Source organism: Macaca nemestrina, chromosome 4, assembly GCF_043159975.1.
Source record: "Macaca nemestrina isolate mMacNem1 chromosome 4, mMacNem.hap1, whole genome shotgun sequence".
NCBI classification, from domain to species: Eukaryota; Metazoa; Chordata; class Mammalia; order Primates; family Cercopithecidae; genus Macaca; species Macaca nemestrina.
Genome location: NC_092128.1, coordinates 26,277,878 through 26,294,913, shown reverse-complemented (window position 1 = coordinate 26,294,913; position 17,036 = coordinate 26,277,878). Strand labels below are relative to the sequence as shown.

General features: G+C 38.1%; 1 protein-coding gene across 2 annotated transcripts in view; it reads right to left on the bottom strand.

Moving 5' to 3' along the window:
• Positions 1–17,036, bottom strand: part of LOC105471361 (coiled-coil-helix-coiled-coil-helix domain containing 3) — a 295,451-nt gene that overhangs the window by 45,129 nt on the left and 233,286 nt on the right. For both annotated transcript variants that reach the window (XM_011723814.2, XM_011723815.2), the window contains one exon: positions 7,613–7,683. In XM_011723814.2, the coding sequence (XP_011722116.2) occupies positions 7,613–7,683 (71 nt within the window). The remainder of the gene's footprint in view (positions 1–7,612; positions 7,684–17,036) is intronic.

The window sequence follows — 17,036 nt, the reverse complement described above, 5'->3', positions numbered from 1 at the left end:
ATACTAGGAAGTTGATGTAGGTGAGCTGATGCTTTAAAAACAAAAACCAACAAATAACCCGAAACTTCTAAAGACATAATTGTAACCAAGAGGCTTGTGCCCAAAGGGTACAGGTATATTTACTTTATCTAGAATTTTGCCTCTTCAATTACTATGTCTCTTACTGAATAATCAAGATGTTACTTGGCTCCAAGGACCGTGGGGAATAAAATGTCACCACTGCAGCTGCTATATTTCTTGCTCATAGCCCTTCAAATTAAAAAAGGGGGAAAAAAGGCCCAATACAAATGCAGAATTTAATTAGTTAGTAAAAGCCCAAATCCTTGCCTGAAGCCCTGTTCTTCCTGTAATATCGCATTCTTTTCTTCTTGTGTCAACTTTTCATTACGAAGGAGACATCTTTATAATACAATAACTCTAGTTATAATGTAACTGCTGGTAACATAACTCCTGCATTAGAGAAGGCAGCGTGTTCAAGTAATGTTGTTTTAATACAATTTGTGTTCAGCAGAAACCAAGTCAACTTGATCATTTAAAATTTGATCAATGTGAATTAGTGTCTTACTGAGATAAACCATTTGATCATTTCAAAACTGATCAATGAGAATCAGAGATAAAACATTTATCATGTACATTTGGTATATTAGATCCATTCGCACAGCACTAAAGTAGGTTATAAGTAGACATCAATACGTGTTAGAGAAGATGTTCAGGGTACCTGTCAGCTGCAGATACAAATACACATAAAACAGTATATAATTTTAGTACTTCTGATAAGGCACGTTACTCAATAAGGGAGCTGGAGTCACTGACAAATTGCAAGAACTCAACTTCAGAGAAACTAGAAAGAGAAGTACAGAACTGAATAGCTCAAACTTTTGAAATAAGTTTTAATTAAAAGTTTAAGAAGAAAGGTAACTAACATAAATTTACCCGACTAAACTTCTAGAAGAATTTTAAGACTATTAATCAGAGTAAACTTGTACTTTTAGTACAATTAGTTCTATTAATCTAATATTTCCAAAATGAGGTTGCATTGACATTCAGGCTCACTGGCTTACGCATCTAACAGAATTATAAATTTGCCAGTCAAAACCGTATTTAATTATTTTACAGCCAATTAAGCAAGATCTTTAAACACCGTTGCTTAAAACTGTCCATGATACACATGTGTAATTATACAGAACACGAGAAACACCTGCTGACACTATTGGCGCATCTTCCTCGGCTTCACAAATTCACCCGTGGCATAACTATTAAAATCTTACATCCAAAAAAGAAACTAAACAATATTGCCAAAGTGCAATCCCTTAAAAAAAATCAAGGACATTTTAAAGTTCAAGGGTTTTATATTGAAGAAAACCTTTAAAAACAGGGTAATACTTACAAAATCCATTTTATCTGTATGAGTTTTGCATAGTATTCCTTAGATACTCTAAAATCACCTAAACTACTTTTACAGGGTAACTAATCTTTTAATACTTGATAAGAATAGCCTAAGCTTCTTCTATGAGCCTAAATTTATAAGTCGGGTTTCAACAACTTCATTCAAGGATAAAAGCGAAAACCCCTCTAAAATCTGGCACACAAAGGAGTATTACTGGTATTCACATCCGAGTTCATAGAACTGTACTTCTTTAGAAGTACTTCTTCTTTCACAGAAACTGAAGCCATGTTAAAAAGTTATACCTCTAATGAAATCATTCCAAAAATATTTTCAATAGATCTATGTCACTTTCCATGCATATTCTTTCTTTCTTTTATGGAAAATAGAAACTCACCACTAAATTATATAAAGGACAGAATGAGAATGAAATATCAATTGTTTTTTAAATGCTTTTCATTTACTATTACATTGTCTTTATGATGCACATATTGCCTTTAAAATATTTAACATGTCTTTGAAATTTGCTTTACATTTACTTGATATTTACTTTTCTATTTTAAAAACAATTCACATGCATGAACACTCTGGTAACATCTTCTTTCTATAGGTGTGGCATATCAGCTCCAATGCAGCCACAGAGATCTGATTCTGACATTGACCAAGAAACAGGAGGCTGGGAGGCTTCTCTTACATGCTATCCTATCATGAGTGCTTTATGTGCTGGTCATCCTGGCTACAGTATGAGCTCCCTAAGGGTAAGAACTCCTTCTAATGTGCTAGAGGTTTAGCATCATCTAGAATTTGTTTAAAAACAAATACAGAAATTTCTCCGAGGGCACAGAGTTTTGTAACTTTTTATATCATAATCAAATGTAGTATTTATTACTTTGGGCTAGACCCGTGTTAAGAACTACACATGTAACATTATTAAAATAATATTTTGTTTAATTAATTGCCTATGAGGTACAGCATAGGGATTAATATAAAATATAATTTGCATTAGGATTAGCTATAACATATTACCAGCACCATATAATAGAAACTACCACCTAAGTTGTTATAAAATGTGACATGAAGTGTTGACAATTACTGTTTTAGTTGGATTGAGAAAAGAGAAGGTATTCCTTTTGAATTAAGGCTACATGTAAAAAGAATGCTGGATTTGCTCAGTGATTTAGGTTTCAGAGCTAAAATTTTAAATCTATTGTGGAAAAATAAATAGCCCAAATTATCTTCAAATCCCTTAGTTCCCACTGAAATCATGGTAAATAATATTTCTAACAACTTGATATGCATTAGGAATGTAATCACCCCAACAGAAGAGAACTAACTTTGGATTTTTAAAAAGATCATCATTTAAAAAGTTTGTCTTCCTTTTGTTTTTCTCTCATGAACTCTGAGTTTCACGCTAGTAGTAAGATCCTGGCCTGTTTTCTTAGTTGTGTATTCAGAGCTTGGCTTGTCACACAGGGGCTCTATGAATGAATGATGTGTGGATAAAGTAGGAGAAAACAATCCATTAATTCTTAAAGTATTTTACTGCCAAAATTATTAATTGAGGGGCTGAAATATGAGCTAATATTTTAAGCATCCCTAAAATAATTCCATTAGCTATCCTGGTAGGTTGCATCAATGGACTGGTGTTAGTCGTGGGCAGCTTCAAATGCTCTTAGCTTTCTTTCTCTTTACAGTGATTTGTATGACCCCGATCAGGTATATAATACTGCCCTTGACACTGCATTTTAAAAAGCTTCTATCTCCTGTAACCAAGATGCACACAAATGAATCCTACTTTCATCAGATACAATTAACTAAATTCTCCTCAAAGTCCTTTAGAACTTGTTGCCTAAGAGGAACTGTTGAGTTCAGGTACAGGTTCAAGAGAGAACTCTTCAAGGTGATGCTTACAGGTGCTAAGCTGGTCATACAGATAGGAGCCAGTGAAAAAAATCTGACCAGGCGAAAAACCCCTGTCATGCAATGCAAATATTATATATTGTCTTACAAAAGTCCTGATTATCTGAGATGGCCAAATTTCTAAAAAGAAATAGCAGTCTACTAAGTAATCTCTGTGCCTTCAAAGATGGCAAGCATCTCCTATATCCAATGTACTATAGCTTCCTAGGTGTGAAGCTAATGAACTCACTGCAAATCAAAATACAACATTCTAGGAAGCTCAATCTAGCAGGAAGTAGCTGGGAGAAAAAAATGGTACAATGAAAGCTACTCTCTAAAAAACTAGCTATTAAAATTTCTTCACAGTGTGTTAAAACCTAGGTTTTGTGTGCATTGGAGTTAGTCAAACTGCAAAAATCCAAGGGTACAGTCCCCAAGATTGCTCTCACTTCTGACACATCAACACCAAGTTTGCCGGAGGCAGAGGGGGTCCAAACCACCCAAAATTCAATGGTTCAATAATTCACTGAAAGAACTCAGAACTCAATGTAAGCTGTTAAACTCAGTTATAGTTTACTATAGGGCAATGATACAGAAAATCAGCCAAAGGAAGAGATGCATAGGACTGCACTTGGGGTGGGGATGGGGTGGGGGGTGGGTTCCAAATGCAAAGCTTCCAATGTCCTTAGGACCTGCTGCTCTCCTGATAGCAATGTGTGACAGTGCCCATGGAGTCCAGTCAACCAGGAAAGCTCACCTGAGCAGCACTGTTCAGAGTTTTATTGGAGCCTTTAAACAGCTTGACTGACTGATGATCCACATGATAAACTCACCCCCTCAGAGGCTGAGCTGATACCACATGGTCCAAGGGGCCCAGCAAGAATAGCAATTTCTTTTTTTTTTCTCTCTCTCTCTCTTTTCTTTTTTTTTTTTTTTTTTTTGAGACAGGGTCTCGCTGTGTTGCCCAGGCTGGAAGGCAGTGCTACCATCTTGGCTCACTATAACCTTTGCCTCCTAGGCTCAGGTGATCCTCCCACCTCAGCCTCCAGAGTAGCTGGGGACTACAGGCATACACCACCACACCTGGTTAATTTTTGTATTTTTTTTGTAAAGACAGAGATTCACCATGTTGGACAGGCTGGTCTCGAACTCCTGGGCTCAAGCAATCTGCCCGCCTCGGCCTCCCTAAGTGCTGGGATTACAGGCATGAGCCACCATGCCTGGCTGAGAATAACAATTTCTATCACTTAGGAAATTCTAAGGATTTATAATTTCCCAGGAGCTTGGTACAAAATCCAGACTTCTCTTTGGCCAAGGCCAATTCCTTACTACACAGTTTGGCCAGATTATTAATTATTCTTGAATAATATTTAATAGGTAAGACAAAATGATGCTGTTGAGGTTCTGTTTAAAACAAAGCCTAACTTACAGGGCCCTGCTGACCTGCAGGAGGTCAGCCATCATGATGTCAATTTTGTGCTTCCCGTGGCCTCTCGCTCCCCAAGCCTAGCTCAGGCTAAATGACACAGCAGCTGGGCAGAACTTCAGGACAAATATTTTTCCATCTAAAACCAGAACTATCTTTTTCTATGAAATCCACTCTCCACTGATTTTCCAATCTGCTAACCTCATAATTCTGGTTCTTTTGCCCCTTTTATCTAAATGTTAGGGGATGAACTGTGTGCCCTGAAAATTCCTAAGTCCACTGCTCAGTATCTCAGAATGTGACTGTATTTGGGGTGAGGGGCTTTGAGGAGGTAATTAAATTGTAGTGAGGTCACAAGGGAGGGTTTTAGTCTAATATGACTGGATTCTCGTAAGAAAAGAAGATTAGCATGTAGACACAAGAGGAAAGATTGTGTCAAGACACAGGGAGCAAATGGTCATCTATAAGCCAAGGAGAGAGGCCTAGAAGCAACCAGCCCTGGCGTCACCTTGACCTCAGACTTTTAGCCTCCAGAACTGTGAGAAAATACATTTCTGTTATTTAGGCCACCCGGTCTGTGGTACTTTGCAGTTCTGGCAAACTAATACACCAACCAATCACTAATTCATGTCTAATCTTTTTTTTTTTTTTTTTTTTTTTTTGAGAGTCTTGCTCTGTTGCCCAGGCTAGAATGCAATGGCATGATCTCGGCTCACTGCAACCTTTGCCTCCCGGATTCAAGCGATTCTCCTGCCTTAGCCTTAGCTACCTCAGTAGCTGGGATTACAGGCATGCACCACCATGCCCAGCTCATTTTTCTATTTTTAGTAGAGATGGAGTTCTGACACATTGCCTAGGCTGATCTTGAACTCTTGGCCTCAAGTGATCTGCCTGCCTTGGCCTCCCAAAGTGCTGGGATTACAGACGTGAGCCATCAGGCCTGGCGCCATGTCTAAACTTTCAACAACTTCTTTTTTCTCTTGCACTTGTAGAGACTTCCCATCTGATTTTTTTTTTCTTTTTCTTTTAAGACATAGTCTCGCTCTGTGACTGGAGTGCAATGGCACAATCATAGCTCACTGCAATCCTGGGTTCAAGCCATCCTCCACCTTAGCCTCTCCAATAGCTGGGACCACAAGTACATGCCCCCACAACTGGCTAATTTTTAAGTTTTCCTTTTGTAGATATAGGGTCTCACTATGTTGACCAGGCTGGTCACGATCCTCCTGCCTCAGCCTCCCAAAGTGCTGGGATTACAGGTGTGAGCCACCGCGCCTTATCTCATTCTTCGAGTTCTTATTTTTCATACCTCCAACTAAACCCCACATCCACTGTCAGGTTACTTTTCCTTTAGGAGCCCAGAAATCAGAGCACTCATCTGGTCAAACATCTTCCCATGACTCATTGCTCAATGAAGACCAAACTTCACAGCTCAGCAGCTAATGACCCACTGACCTTTCCAGCTTTATCCTGCGCAAGTCTCTCTGATTCAAGCCACTGCTTTGTCACCCACCAATTATAGAGCGTAGTCTTCCTTCTGAATGTCTTTCCCATCCACCTACTCAATACTCTTCTTAAAGGCTCAACTAAAAAATCATCTTCTTTATGAAAACTTCACAGATCACTCTAGTCAAAATTGATCCCTAACATATCCTAAATTTAGTTGTTTTTATAGCTATTGTCTTAGAATAAAGAAATACTCGGGGAGCCAACTCAAAGGTTCTCATGGTATAGAGACAAAAAAAAGTTTACTACTTAAAAAAAAAAAGTCACTATATCATTAGGGAGAAAAATAAACACCTAACTTAAAATAAGATATGTAGAGTAACTTAAAAAAATCTATACCCAGTTCTATTAATATGTCTAAACTCTTAAGATCTCACGTTAATCTTTCATAGTGAGACTTGTGGCCCATCCTTAGAAGGTCTCTCTCTGCTGCCTCCAAAGAGATAATTCACTAAGGAAGGCTGAAGGGTTTTGGCTCTTTAAATAAACCTCAAACCATCTTCAATTTTAAAAAAATTTTATTTGAATCCACATTACAGTAACACTAATATCCATTACCATACAAATTGTACTGTAGCAGAAAGTAGTAATTCCACCTTAGGGTTTAATCATTTTATCAAATGCTTGTAAACATGTGCAAGGAAGGAGGTCAGAGCCCGATGCAATCTTTCAACTAAAGCTGTCACAACAACTTTTTTTGCTTCACTAATTTGCACATGTGCTACTAATAGGGGTTACACAATAGGACTATTTATATACTTAGAAAAATTCTGAATGACGTCTTCTTACCTAATGTTAGAACTGGCAGCAAAGGGAAAGTACAAGGCTATGGGTCACGGACACTTTGATCCATCAATTACAGAACGTTCATTTAAACACTCCAAGGATTAAGAGAGGTAGCAATTTAACATCACCTTCATAATCAAGGGCCAGGTAAAGTCTATGATTTAAAGGCTTTCAAGGTACATGTGAAGAAATGAAAACAGCCTAACCATGAGAAAGGCAGATACCCAAATCTGGACATGCCCATCATTTTATTATACAAAAGTGAATGGTTTCTATGTTTCCCTTAGTAGAGTAGCAATTTAACATGACCTCCATAATCAAGGGCATTCTATTTTATATATTATTACAAATGAAAATTCTATTACCATTAATTTCAATTTCCCCCTAGTTCATAAAATACATTGATTTGCAGCAAGCTTTCATCAAATGCCTTTTTCTCGGCATCTGAATTCCAGTTTAGCAGATAACATGACCCCCTGTCAACCACCCCCAAACTCTTCCAAGTATTCTAGAGTGCTATATAACAAACTATGTCCTGTGTAAAAAGCACTAAAATTGTGCTTTCATCTTGTTAAGAACAGTAAATAATTACAGTACTATTAAAAACTTACTTGAACTTTGCTTCCACCTCTTCAGCAGCTTTCTGATACTGTTCAGTGGTGACTTTGTAGAACTCCGAGCTCTGTGGACAAAGATTGATAGCAAAGGTTTCACTATCCAAGATGACAAAACGTGTGGAAGATTTACAACTTCAAAAAATACATAAAACCTTGTTTCAGCCACTCAAGCAGTAGAAGGCTTTCTTGTAAAGGTGGCATAGATAATTATAAAACACATGGGAAGCTACTTGTTTAAATAACAGTAGAGTTGTTGGTACATACCAGTTATAATTACAGAGTAAACTTTCACAGTTACGATTCCTTATCATTTGATCCTCTGGAGAAAATTTCTAACATTCTGGAAAGATTCTTTAGATCGCCATTATTTGGAATCTACCCTTGTAAGATCAAAGGATGCCTGAGATCAAAAACTGAAATTCACACATATTCGTATTTGCCTATTATTCCACTGGTGTTCCTACTAGGATATTAAAGATCATTTCTTTCTACACAATATTTTTGTCATCAAGATGGTATGTATGGCTTACACCTCTAATCCCAGCACTCTGGTAAGCCGAGTTGGGCGGATCACCTGAGGTCAGGAGTTCGAGACCAGCCTGACCAATATGGAGAAACCGGTGGCACATGCCTGTAATTCCAGCTAATCAGGAGGTTGAGGCAGGAGAATCACTTGAACCCGGGAGGTGGAGGATGCGATGAGCAGAGATGGAGCCATTGCACTCCAGTCTGGGCAACAAGAGCAAAACTCCGTCTCAAAAAAAGAAAAAAAAAAAAGTTTTCTTTATGGAGTTTAAGTTGTTCTATCATTTCCACATGACCACAAGAACAGCAACATTTATAACTAATCAGTAGGAACAAGGGGGCAGATTGAGATAATTTTAATAACAAAAAATGTTTCCACTATTAACATGAATGGACACATAAACAACATAAACCAAGATGCAGTGGCAAAGTAATGCCTTTCCTAGGGCAGCAAAATTTATCCATTCTGACTAGCTACACTGAAACTGGTCTTATTGCAGGAGGTGGCCTAAATGACCCCATGAGCCCTGAGACTCAATGAAATATCCTGCAAAATGCACTGCATTAAAAAACAACAACAAAAACACCACCACAATACAGTGGTCTATTGTGTACCTTTCATTCTCTAATCACTCAGGTTTCACATGCATGGCTTGGGATCATTTATTTTTTAATAAATCATTGTTGGTTGGTGAAAAAATGAAAGTGAAATCCTCTTCACACCAGCGACCCCTTTGCATTTAACAATCTAGGTTGTCCAATGACAGTCACATCCAGGATTCTTGGATGTAGATAAAATCAATAGGTATGTGATTAGACAGCAGACTCAGGGTGGCTAGAGCCATGGACAGGTCACCATTTGAGATGATGAATGGCTTTCTATCAACCTATAGTCCCCTACGATGCTAACATTTACTATAATCTTATTTGGGCTACGATTTATCTTTCTTGCACCTGATCAATAAAGATGAACAGAACAGTTGTAAGGATCGATTGTAATTTTTTATCATTTTCAAGCACAAAGGTGCATTTCTGACACGAAGACAATATTCTAAGTGTACTGCTGCTGCATTTTATAAAATTGCAATTTGAGTGATCAACTGCACTTGTCTATATGCCGAGAGGTTTTAATTCCTCTGTAGGTCTCAAGCTATCAAAAAACCATTTGTCATCTCAGATACTTAACATTATGTCACACCTTCCTATCTGTTTCACTTGTAAGATTTTCTTCCCTTTAAAATACACACCAGTCACAACACACGCTTTTGCAATGTTCGGTGTAATCTTTCCTTTGAACTCTTCTATCAAAGAATGTAGCAAAAAGGCAGTTACTAATCACTAACAATAGTTACTCTCACTAAAGATGAGAAACTCCCGAATTACTCTAACGAAATGTTGAGTGGGTATTATGTTACTGAACTATCTATTAAAATGCTGGCTAAGCAATAATATCTTAATTAATACTTTCGCTTACTTTAAGCACTGGAACTGTAATATCTGGACAGAGACAGGACTAAGTTGAAAGATCTGGTTTCTGGTTCTGTTCTGTGACCCTGAGGGAGTCTTTAATCTCCCCCAGCTTCCCTTCCAGTGTAACCCGTCGAGTATGGATGATAATATTAGCCCTGCTTATTTCTGCCAAAGCTGTTGAAGAAATCAAATAAGATAGGCAAGAGAGCTGTGAAATCTGTTAAATGTTTTCACAGAGTAACATCAACATCTGAATGAAATAATTTTGGAGGAAAATAATTAGGGTAATTCCATTCTAGGTATAGATTCTAAATGGTAAAAATTCTAAATGGTAAATATTACACATTTTATTAAGAATGTGCACAAAAGCCATAATACAAATTAGTCAGTTCCCCTCTGCTTTGCCATGACAAATGCAGGTAAAATTATTACTAATTTTGTCAACTTTCCTATAGGATGTTAAAACACACACACACACGCACACGCGCGCGCGCGCGCACACAACCCAGTAACTGTGTTGCTTGAAAACTTAGCACATAATTCTCAAATTAAAGCTTTAGGCTTTATTTATGCTCCATACTTCCACCTCAGTGACCAGTTTCCCATATTGCATAAAATCCTTCCAACAAAGAAAAGTCCCCAAGAGGTAATATCATGTAACAACCAAGGGAATAAACACAAGTATTCTCAAGATCTATGTGTAGACAGTGTTTAATTTATTAAGTATTTGCTTATTCGTGAAAGAAAATTAAATTCTTATTATGCTAATAACATCTATCTTTGGGAATCAGACCCTCAAGAAACTTTCCATCTAACATGGGAGAAAAGAACAATTATTATCACGGAAAGTCACAAATGCCGAGTTAGAAGTCATAGATAAGTGTTACTGGAGTTCAGAAAGAGTAGAGATCCCCTTTGGCTTCAGAAGACACTTTTACAAATGAACAGAACCTATTCAAAAAAACAAAACAAAACAAAAAAACAAAAAAAGCACACACAAAAAAACAACCAATCCAACAAAAAACACTCATTGTTTTCCAGTGAGAGAATGGATAAATACTGGGTATTTGTACAGCGAAAATCTACAGAGTAAAGGAATGAATTAGACAAACATGCAGAGCAAAAAAGTGGTAGATCTGATCGGTAGGATGCACCTTATGCTAAGATTTGAAAAGCGAAAAATAATGAACAAGAAGAGTAAACACCAAGTTCCACTGATGATCTCTGAGTGGCAGCAGTCATGTGGTGTGGTGGAAGTGCACAAAAGGAGCTGGATGCCACAAAGTATGGGAACACAGGCTACGCTGGGTTGCTGTATTTTTAAAAATGAGGTGTGGGCATGCAGCTAGTTGTTAACATCGCCTTAAAATATTTTATAGGCCGGGCATGGTGGCTCATGCCTGTAATCCCAGCACTTTGGGAGGCTGAGGCGGGCATATCACGAGGTCAGGAGTTCAAGACCAGCCTGGCCAACATGGTGAAACCCCGTCTCTACTAAAAATATAAAAAATTAGCCAGGAGTGGTGTCTCGTGCCTGTAATCCCAGCTACTCAGGAAGCTGAGGCAGGCGAATCACTTGAACCCAGGAGGTGGAGGTTGCAGTGAGCTGATATCACGCCATTGCATTCCAGCCTGGGTGACAGATCAAGACTCCGTCTCGAGAAAAAAAAAAAAAATTAAATATTTTATAATACAGACAAAAATTGTATTACTCCTACTTCCCTCCAAAGGGGCTAACAATACAAGATTTCATTTGGCTAGAATATAAAAGTATATTGGGCAGGGTGGGTACGTCCTGAAGATGTTGGCTAAGTGGGGATTTTACATATTCTTGAATACTAAACCGTTGCAGGGTATACACAATACTAAGCAAATATACTGTCTTCATTTTTGTGAAAAAAATTTAAAGTTACAGAAAATAGGCAAAAGATTCCCATATATCCTTCACCTAGCTTCCCCTTATGTCCACATCTTAGATAATTATGATACAATTATCAAAAGTAATGATTTAACAATATTACAATAGTAGTAACTGAATTACAGACTTAATTCAGCTATTTCCAGTTTTCCCACTAATGTTCCTTTTCTGTTTCAGGACCTAATCTTGGATCCCATGTTGTATTAATTGCCACGGCTCCTTAGACCCCTCTCATCTGTGACAGTTTCTCAGTCTTCCTTGTCTGTTATGACCTTGACACTTCTGAAGAATACTGGTGAGATATTTTGTAGAATGGCTCGTGATTTGGGCTCATCCGGCGTTTTCTCATGGTTAGAGTTTATGCACTACTGGGAAGAATTCTACAGAAGCAATATGCCCTTCTCCTGCCTGATTTCAGGGGCTACTTTATGGCAACAGATATTTTTATTGATGTTGACCTTGATTACCTGATTAAAGTGGTGTCTGTGGGGATTCTCCACAACAAAGCTACCATTTTTCCTTCCTGTAATTGATATCTTGCAGGAGATACTTCGAGGCTATGCAAATGTTCTGTTTCTTCTCAAAGTTTTGTCCATCACCTTTTGGTATCCACTGGTGAGTCCTGTTTGCAGCAATGATTACTTTAGTGTTCTGATGGTGCAATAATTTCTTTCTTTCTTTTTTTTTTTTTGAGATGGAATCTTACTCTTTCGCCCAGGCTGGGGTCCAGTGGCACAGTCTTGGCTCACTGCAACCTCCACCTCCCAGGTTCAAGTGATTCTCCTGCCTCAGCCTCTTGAGTACCTGGGATCACAGGGGCACGTCCACCACACCCAGCTAATTTTTGTTGTGAGCCCTTGGTTCAAGGTCTATGGACCACCTGCTTCAGAGTCACTTACGGAGCTTAGTAAACTGGAGAGTCTTGGGCCACATCCTGAATCTCTGGGGATGGGGCCAGGAAGTTGCATTTTTTACAAGCAGCTTGGGTGATTCTGAATACACACACTAAATTTGTAAACTACGGGGTTTCTAGAACAATGTGAGAATAACATAGTATTTAGCTTGCCATTCAAAGTGAAAAAAATCAGTGTTTAGAAGAATGATGGCAAATAACCACTTTTCATAATTAAATATAGCTATAATCTTTACAAAGGTACTCCAAATTAGTGATTCTGCCAATGTCGCTGGCAGATCACTGGTGGACCCCAAACTGCTCCAAGAACTCTGTCTTCAGACATTGCCTAGCAACACCACAATGTTCCTACCCTGAGTGGGTACTGAGAGGTAGGAGCACAACCATTTTCAGAAAGGTTGCTTTTGTTATCTCTGTTGTCTTGAGATGGTAACAGGTTGCACATGCTGCTATCTTGTTTATTATTTATAGATGACTGTTACTTTAATGTCATCATTATAACTGTTTTCTTTGGTTAACCCTACAGTTTGTAGTAGGATATATATCAATTTGTCTGATCATTTACTAATAGCTGAGTTGTAAGACCTGTATGATCTGTGCTCAAATAAGGAAAAATCACATTCCTATTTCCAAAGAAGATGTGTACATTCCCTCCCAAATTTGTTAAGAGTAATTACTCATAGTACATGGAGTGGGGAAGAAATCCTGTTAAGATGATCTTAAAAAGAGAACTAAAAAGAACAAGTGGGCCAGGTGCAGTGGCTCACACCTGTAATCCCGACACCTTGGGAAGCTAAGGTGGGCGGATCACTTGAGGCCAGGAATTCAAGACCAGCCTGGATAACATGGTGAGACCTCATCCCTACTAAAAATACAAAAATTAGCCAGGTGTGGTGACAGGTACCTGTAATCCCTGCTACTCAGCTGGCTGACGTATGAGAATCGCTTGAACCCAGGAGGCAGAGGTTGCAATGAGCCAAGACTATGCCACTGCACTCCAGCCTTGGCGACAGAGCAAGACCTGTCTCAAAAAAAAAAAAAAAAAAAAAAAAGTGGAGAAAGAAAGATGTCCGTGACCTTACAAGGTGGTCTCTAATGAATAATCATTTTTTTGTGTGTAACAACATATCACTTATGTGCCTATAAGGTCCTTTACAGCCTAAAATAAAAAATATCTTCATTCATATTCACTCTGCATATTTTCCGGCCCTACAAACAGAAAAAAAAATACTTGATATGATTTGTCCAATGGTACTGTTAATATAAATTTGTGGCAGGTACATGTGATTTAATTCAAATATCAAAGGTGTGCTTTAACAATTTCTTTCAATAAGAAAGGCTTATTGTTTGATATAAGCATAAAACATGTTTTCCACCAAGACTCTTTGAGAAGGTAGATCTCATAAATTTAAAGTAGAATGACAGTACCTCTTAGATGTCTTAGCACTATCAACCATCTGATAAAGACTTGCACATCCTTGTCAAAGATAAGCCAAGTAAGCTCCTAGGAGGTAAACTATATCTAAAACAACAATATAATTCTCTATATTTGGAAGATATTTCTGTCACCTATTTTAATAGACAAGGCATCATTGGAAACAATAGATATTTTGATTTTCTGTATTAAAACACATTCCAATCTAAGGCACCATGGATCAATTACTGAAAACACAGGCAACAAACTGTGTGGGGAAAGACTGAGGGCTCCATTGTACATACTTTTTAATATGATTCCTGTAAAACATATGTATATGTTGTCCACAGAACTCTGCACTTAGGTGGGCGTTTCTTAGCAGTACAGCACAGTGGTTAAGAACACTGACTTTGGAGCCAGATGGCCAAATCATGGCCCTACGCTTGTGAAACTGAGTAAGTTACTTAACCTCAACAGTTACTTGTCCTCTGTAAAACAGGAATAGTGTAATAATGATTACCTAATAGGATACTCTGGGGATTAAATAAGGTAATATATGTAAAACTCTTTGTAGCACCAAGGACTTAGGAATGGGAACTATTATTAAAAATTATTTGAACAGGGAAAAAAAAAACTGTATAGTATGGGTGGGGTGGTTTTTTTAAAAAGCCATTTTAATAAAAATTTAAATCTTTAAAACAAAAGCCTTTTCTTCCATTAACCAGACATTGGTGAATGTTGCTCATATTGCTTACCTGTTCTGTTTTTCTGTTCCTCAAGATGAATGGGAAATATGAAGACAATAGTGGGCCAGTGTCAGGAGCGTTAATAGCTATGGCATTAACTAACTAGCCCAAATAAAAATCAAACCAATAACATTTGACCTTACCACTAATGAAATCCAATTAACTACATTAAACAGCGAAAGTACTTCAATGCCAAGACTTCCCAAGGCCTTGATTTTTACTCTGCAGTGTGAATCTCTAGGATGAGAACTACTGTTCATGATTCTCAAACTGATTTGCTCACGGAGCATCTTGAGGAAAGAGAATCTCCTAAAGTGGTCCATGAGAAATGCCAGATTAAAGAAAAGTCCAATCACATGTCAATCCTGCACTTTCTGGCCTGCAACTTTTCTTTTCTTAAAGTGGTATTTTCTTATGGGTTATTTTTTAAACTGATGTTCAACAGGTAATTGGCAATATTGAAAGATGATTCCAAAACTGGTGAAGATTGATGGTATCACCTTTTATTCAGTACTAATAAAGAAGGGCATGCTATTATCTTAAATTTTAAAAATCTGAGATGAAATCATTTAAGAAAATTGTTGCTATACCCTCCCCTGTTCTCTCAGAACCCGGTGGTAGATTGCAAAAATGGCCACCATGCTTTACTCTTTCCTATATCTGTGCCCCCAGCAACATGACTTCACAGCTTCTTTCATCATGAGCGTGTGGAGTTTACTTCACCACCCCTTCAGTCTGGGCTGTGTTTGTGTCTTGCTCTGGGCACCAGAATATGACAACAGTGATGGTGTGCCAGTTTCAAACCTGGGCCTCTCTCTTGCAACCCTGAACAGTGCCATGTCAATCACCCCAGGCTAGCCTGCCAGCGGAAGAGAGACTACACGCTATCTACGGTGAGGACAGCCTAGAGCAGCCAAACCTCAGCCAACTCAGCAGGAGTGAGCCCAGTTGATACCAGTCCAAATTGGTAACCTGCAGAATCAGGATGTGAATAAAATGGTAGCTGTTTTAAGCCACTAAGTTTGTGGCAGTTCATTATATAGTAAAAGCTAACTGATTATGCTCTTTCTCTGTGTTCTTACCAAGAAGAGACTTTTATAACTTACCACAGTGTACCAACAACATGTATTTCTGGGTGGTCCCCACCTACTCCAAGCTCCCTAGGGGTAGGTATCTTGTCCTATTCATTGTTATACCTAGAGCACTCAGCAAAGTACATGACACACAAACTCACAGAAATAATGTTAAGAGTGACACCTGCAATTCTAAACAGCATTTCAACTGTTGCTCATATTTAAAACAGGATGGGATAGAGACAAGTCTAAAGTAAATGATGTTATAATGAGGATGAAAATAAATACTACCTTTATTATATCCACTACAAATTGACAAACACTTCAGCCTGCAATGCTACCACAAAAAGGAAATGTGTATCACTTAAGATGTGTTCAATTACAATAATAGTACAGTAACAGTTGAAGCTCCAAACAGTAGCTTAAACAAGTAAGGGGTTTATTTTTCTTGTGTAATAAGAAATCTGGATGGGAAACTCACGGCTGATATAACTATCCAAGTGTATCAACAAATAACTAGGCCCCACTCTTCTGTCTTCCCTTGTAGCCACCCTGAGCAGTTGACTTCTGTCCTCATGGTTCAAGGTACTACTACACCTGCAGTTATTATGCCCATGCCCTCAGGGTGGAGGAAGGGGGAGGTCCAGAGATTTGCACTTCCACCCCTTCGGCTACAATTATATCATGCAAAGGAGGCTGAGAATCCCAGCTACAAAGGAGGCTAGGAAATTGATTATTTTTGTTTTCTCACTTCTAGGGTAAAGAAGAAGAAAGAATTTGGAATGGGTGTTTACTGAGCGAAATTTATTGTACCTGCCACAGAGAGCTGAGGTGACAGTACAAAATCAAGTACAAAACAAACTGGTTGATTTTAGATACAAGTATTCCAATATTTCTTTCCAATATCCCTTAAACTAATTTGGGGGATGGGAGGGATTTACCCATCTGGTATCTTCATCCCCAAGAACAAAGTTTCTAGACCGTAAGGAAGGAAACGGGAATCAACAAGAGTGGGCATCATTCCCGAGTTTCTTTGGGCTGGCCGTGGCCCAGGATTTTGAACGTGCGATACACTGCCATTTTCCATTTTCAGAAAGTCTCACTTTTAAAAGGATATATTAAAATGCACACGCACAGATACACATTATTGCTAGATTTGAAAAGTATCTGTTTTCAAGTTCTAAATTTGATCAAAAGAAAACATGCACATACACATACAGTATACGTGAAATATTTTCTCAGATTCTGAATCTTCTGTTTTATTATAACTAGTATGATCATACCCGTCGCATGTACGAAAAGAACAAATCAAAGAGGTCATAAGAAAAATGTAACTGGCTCTTGTCAGTTCTATTACAG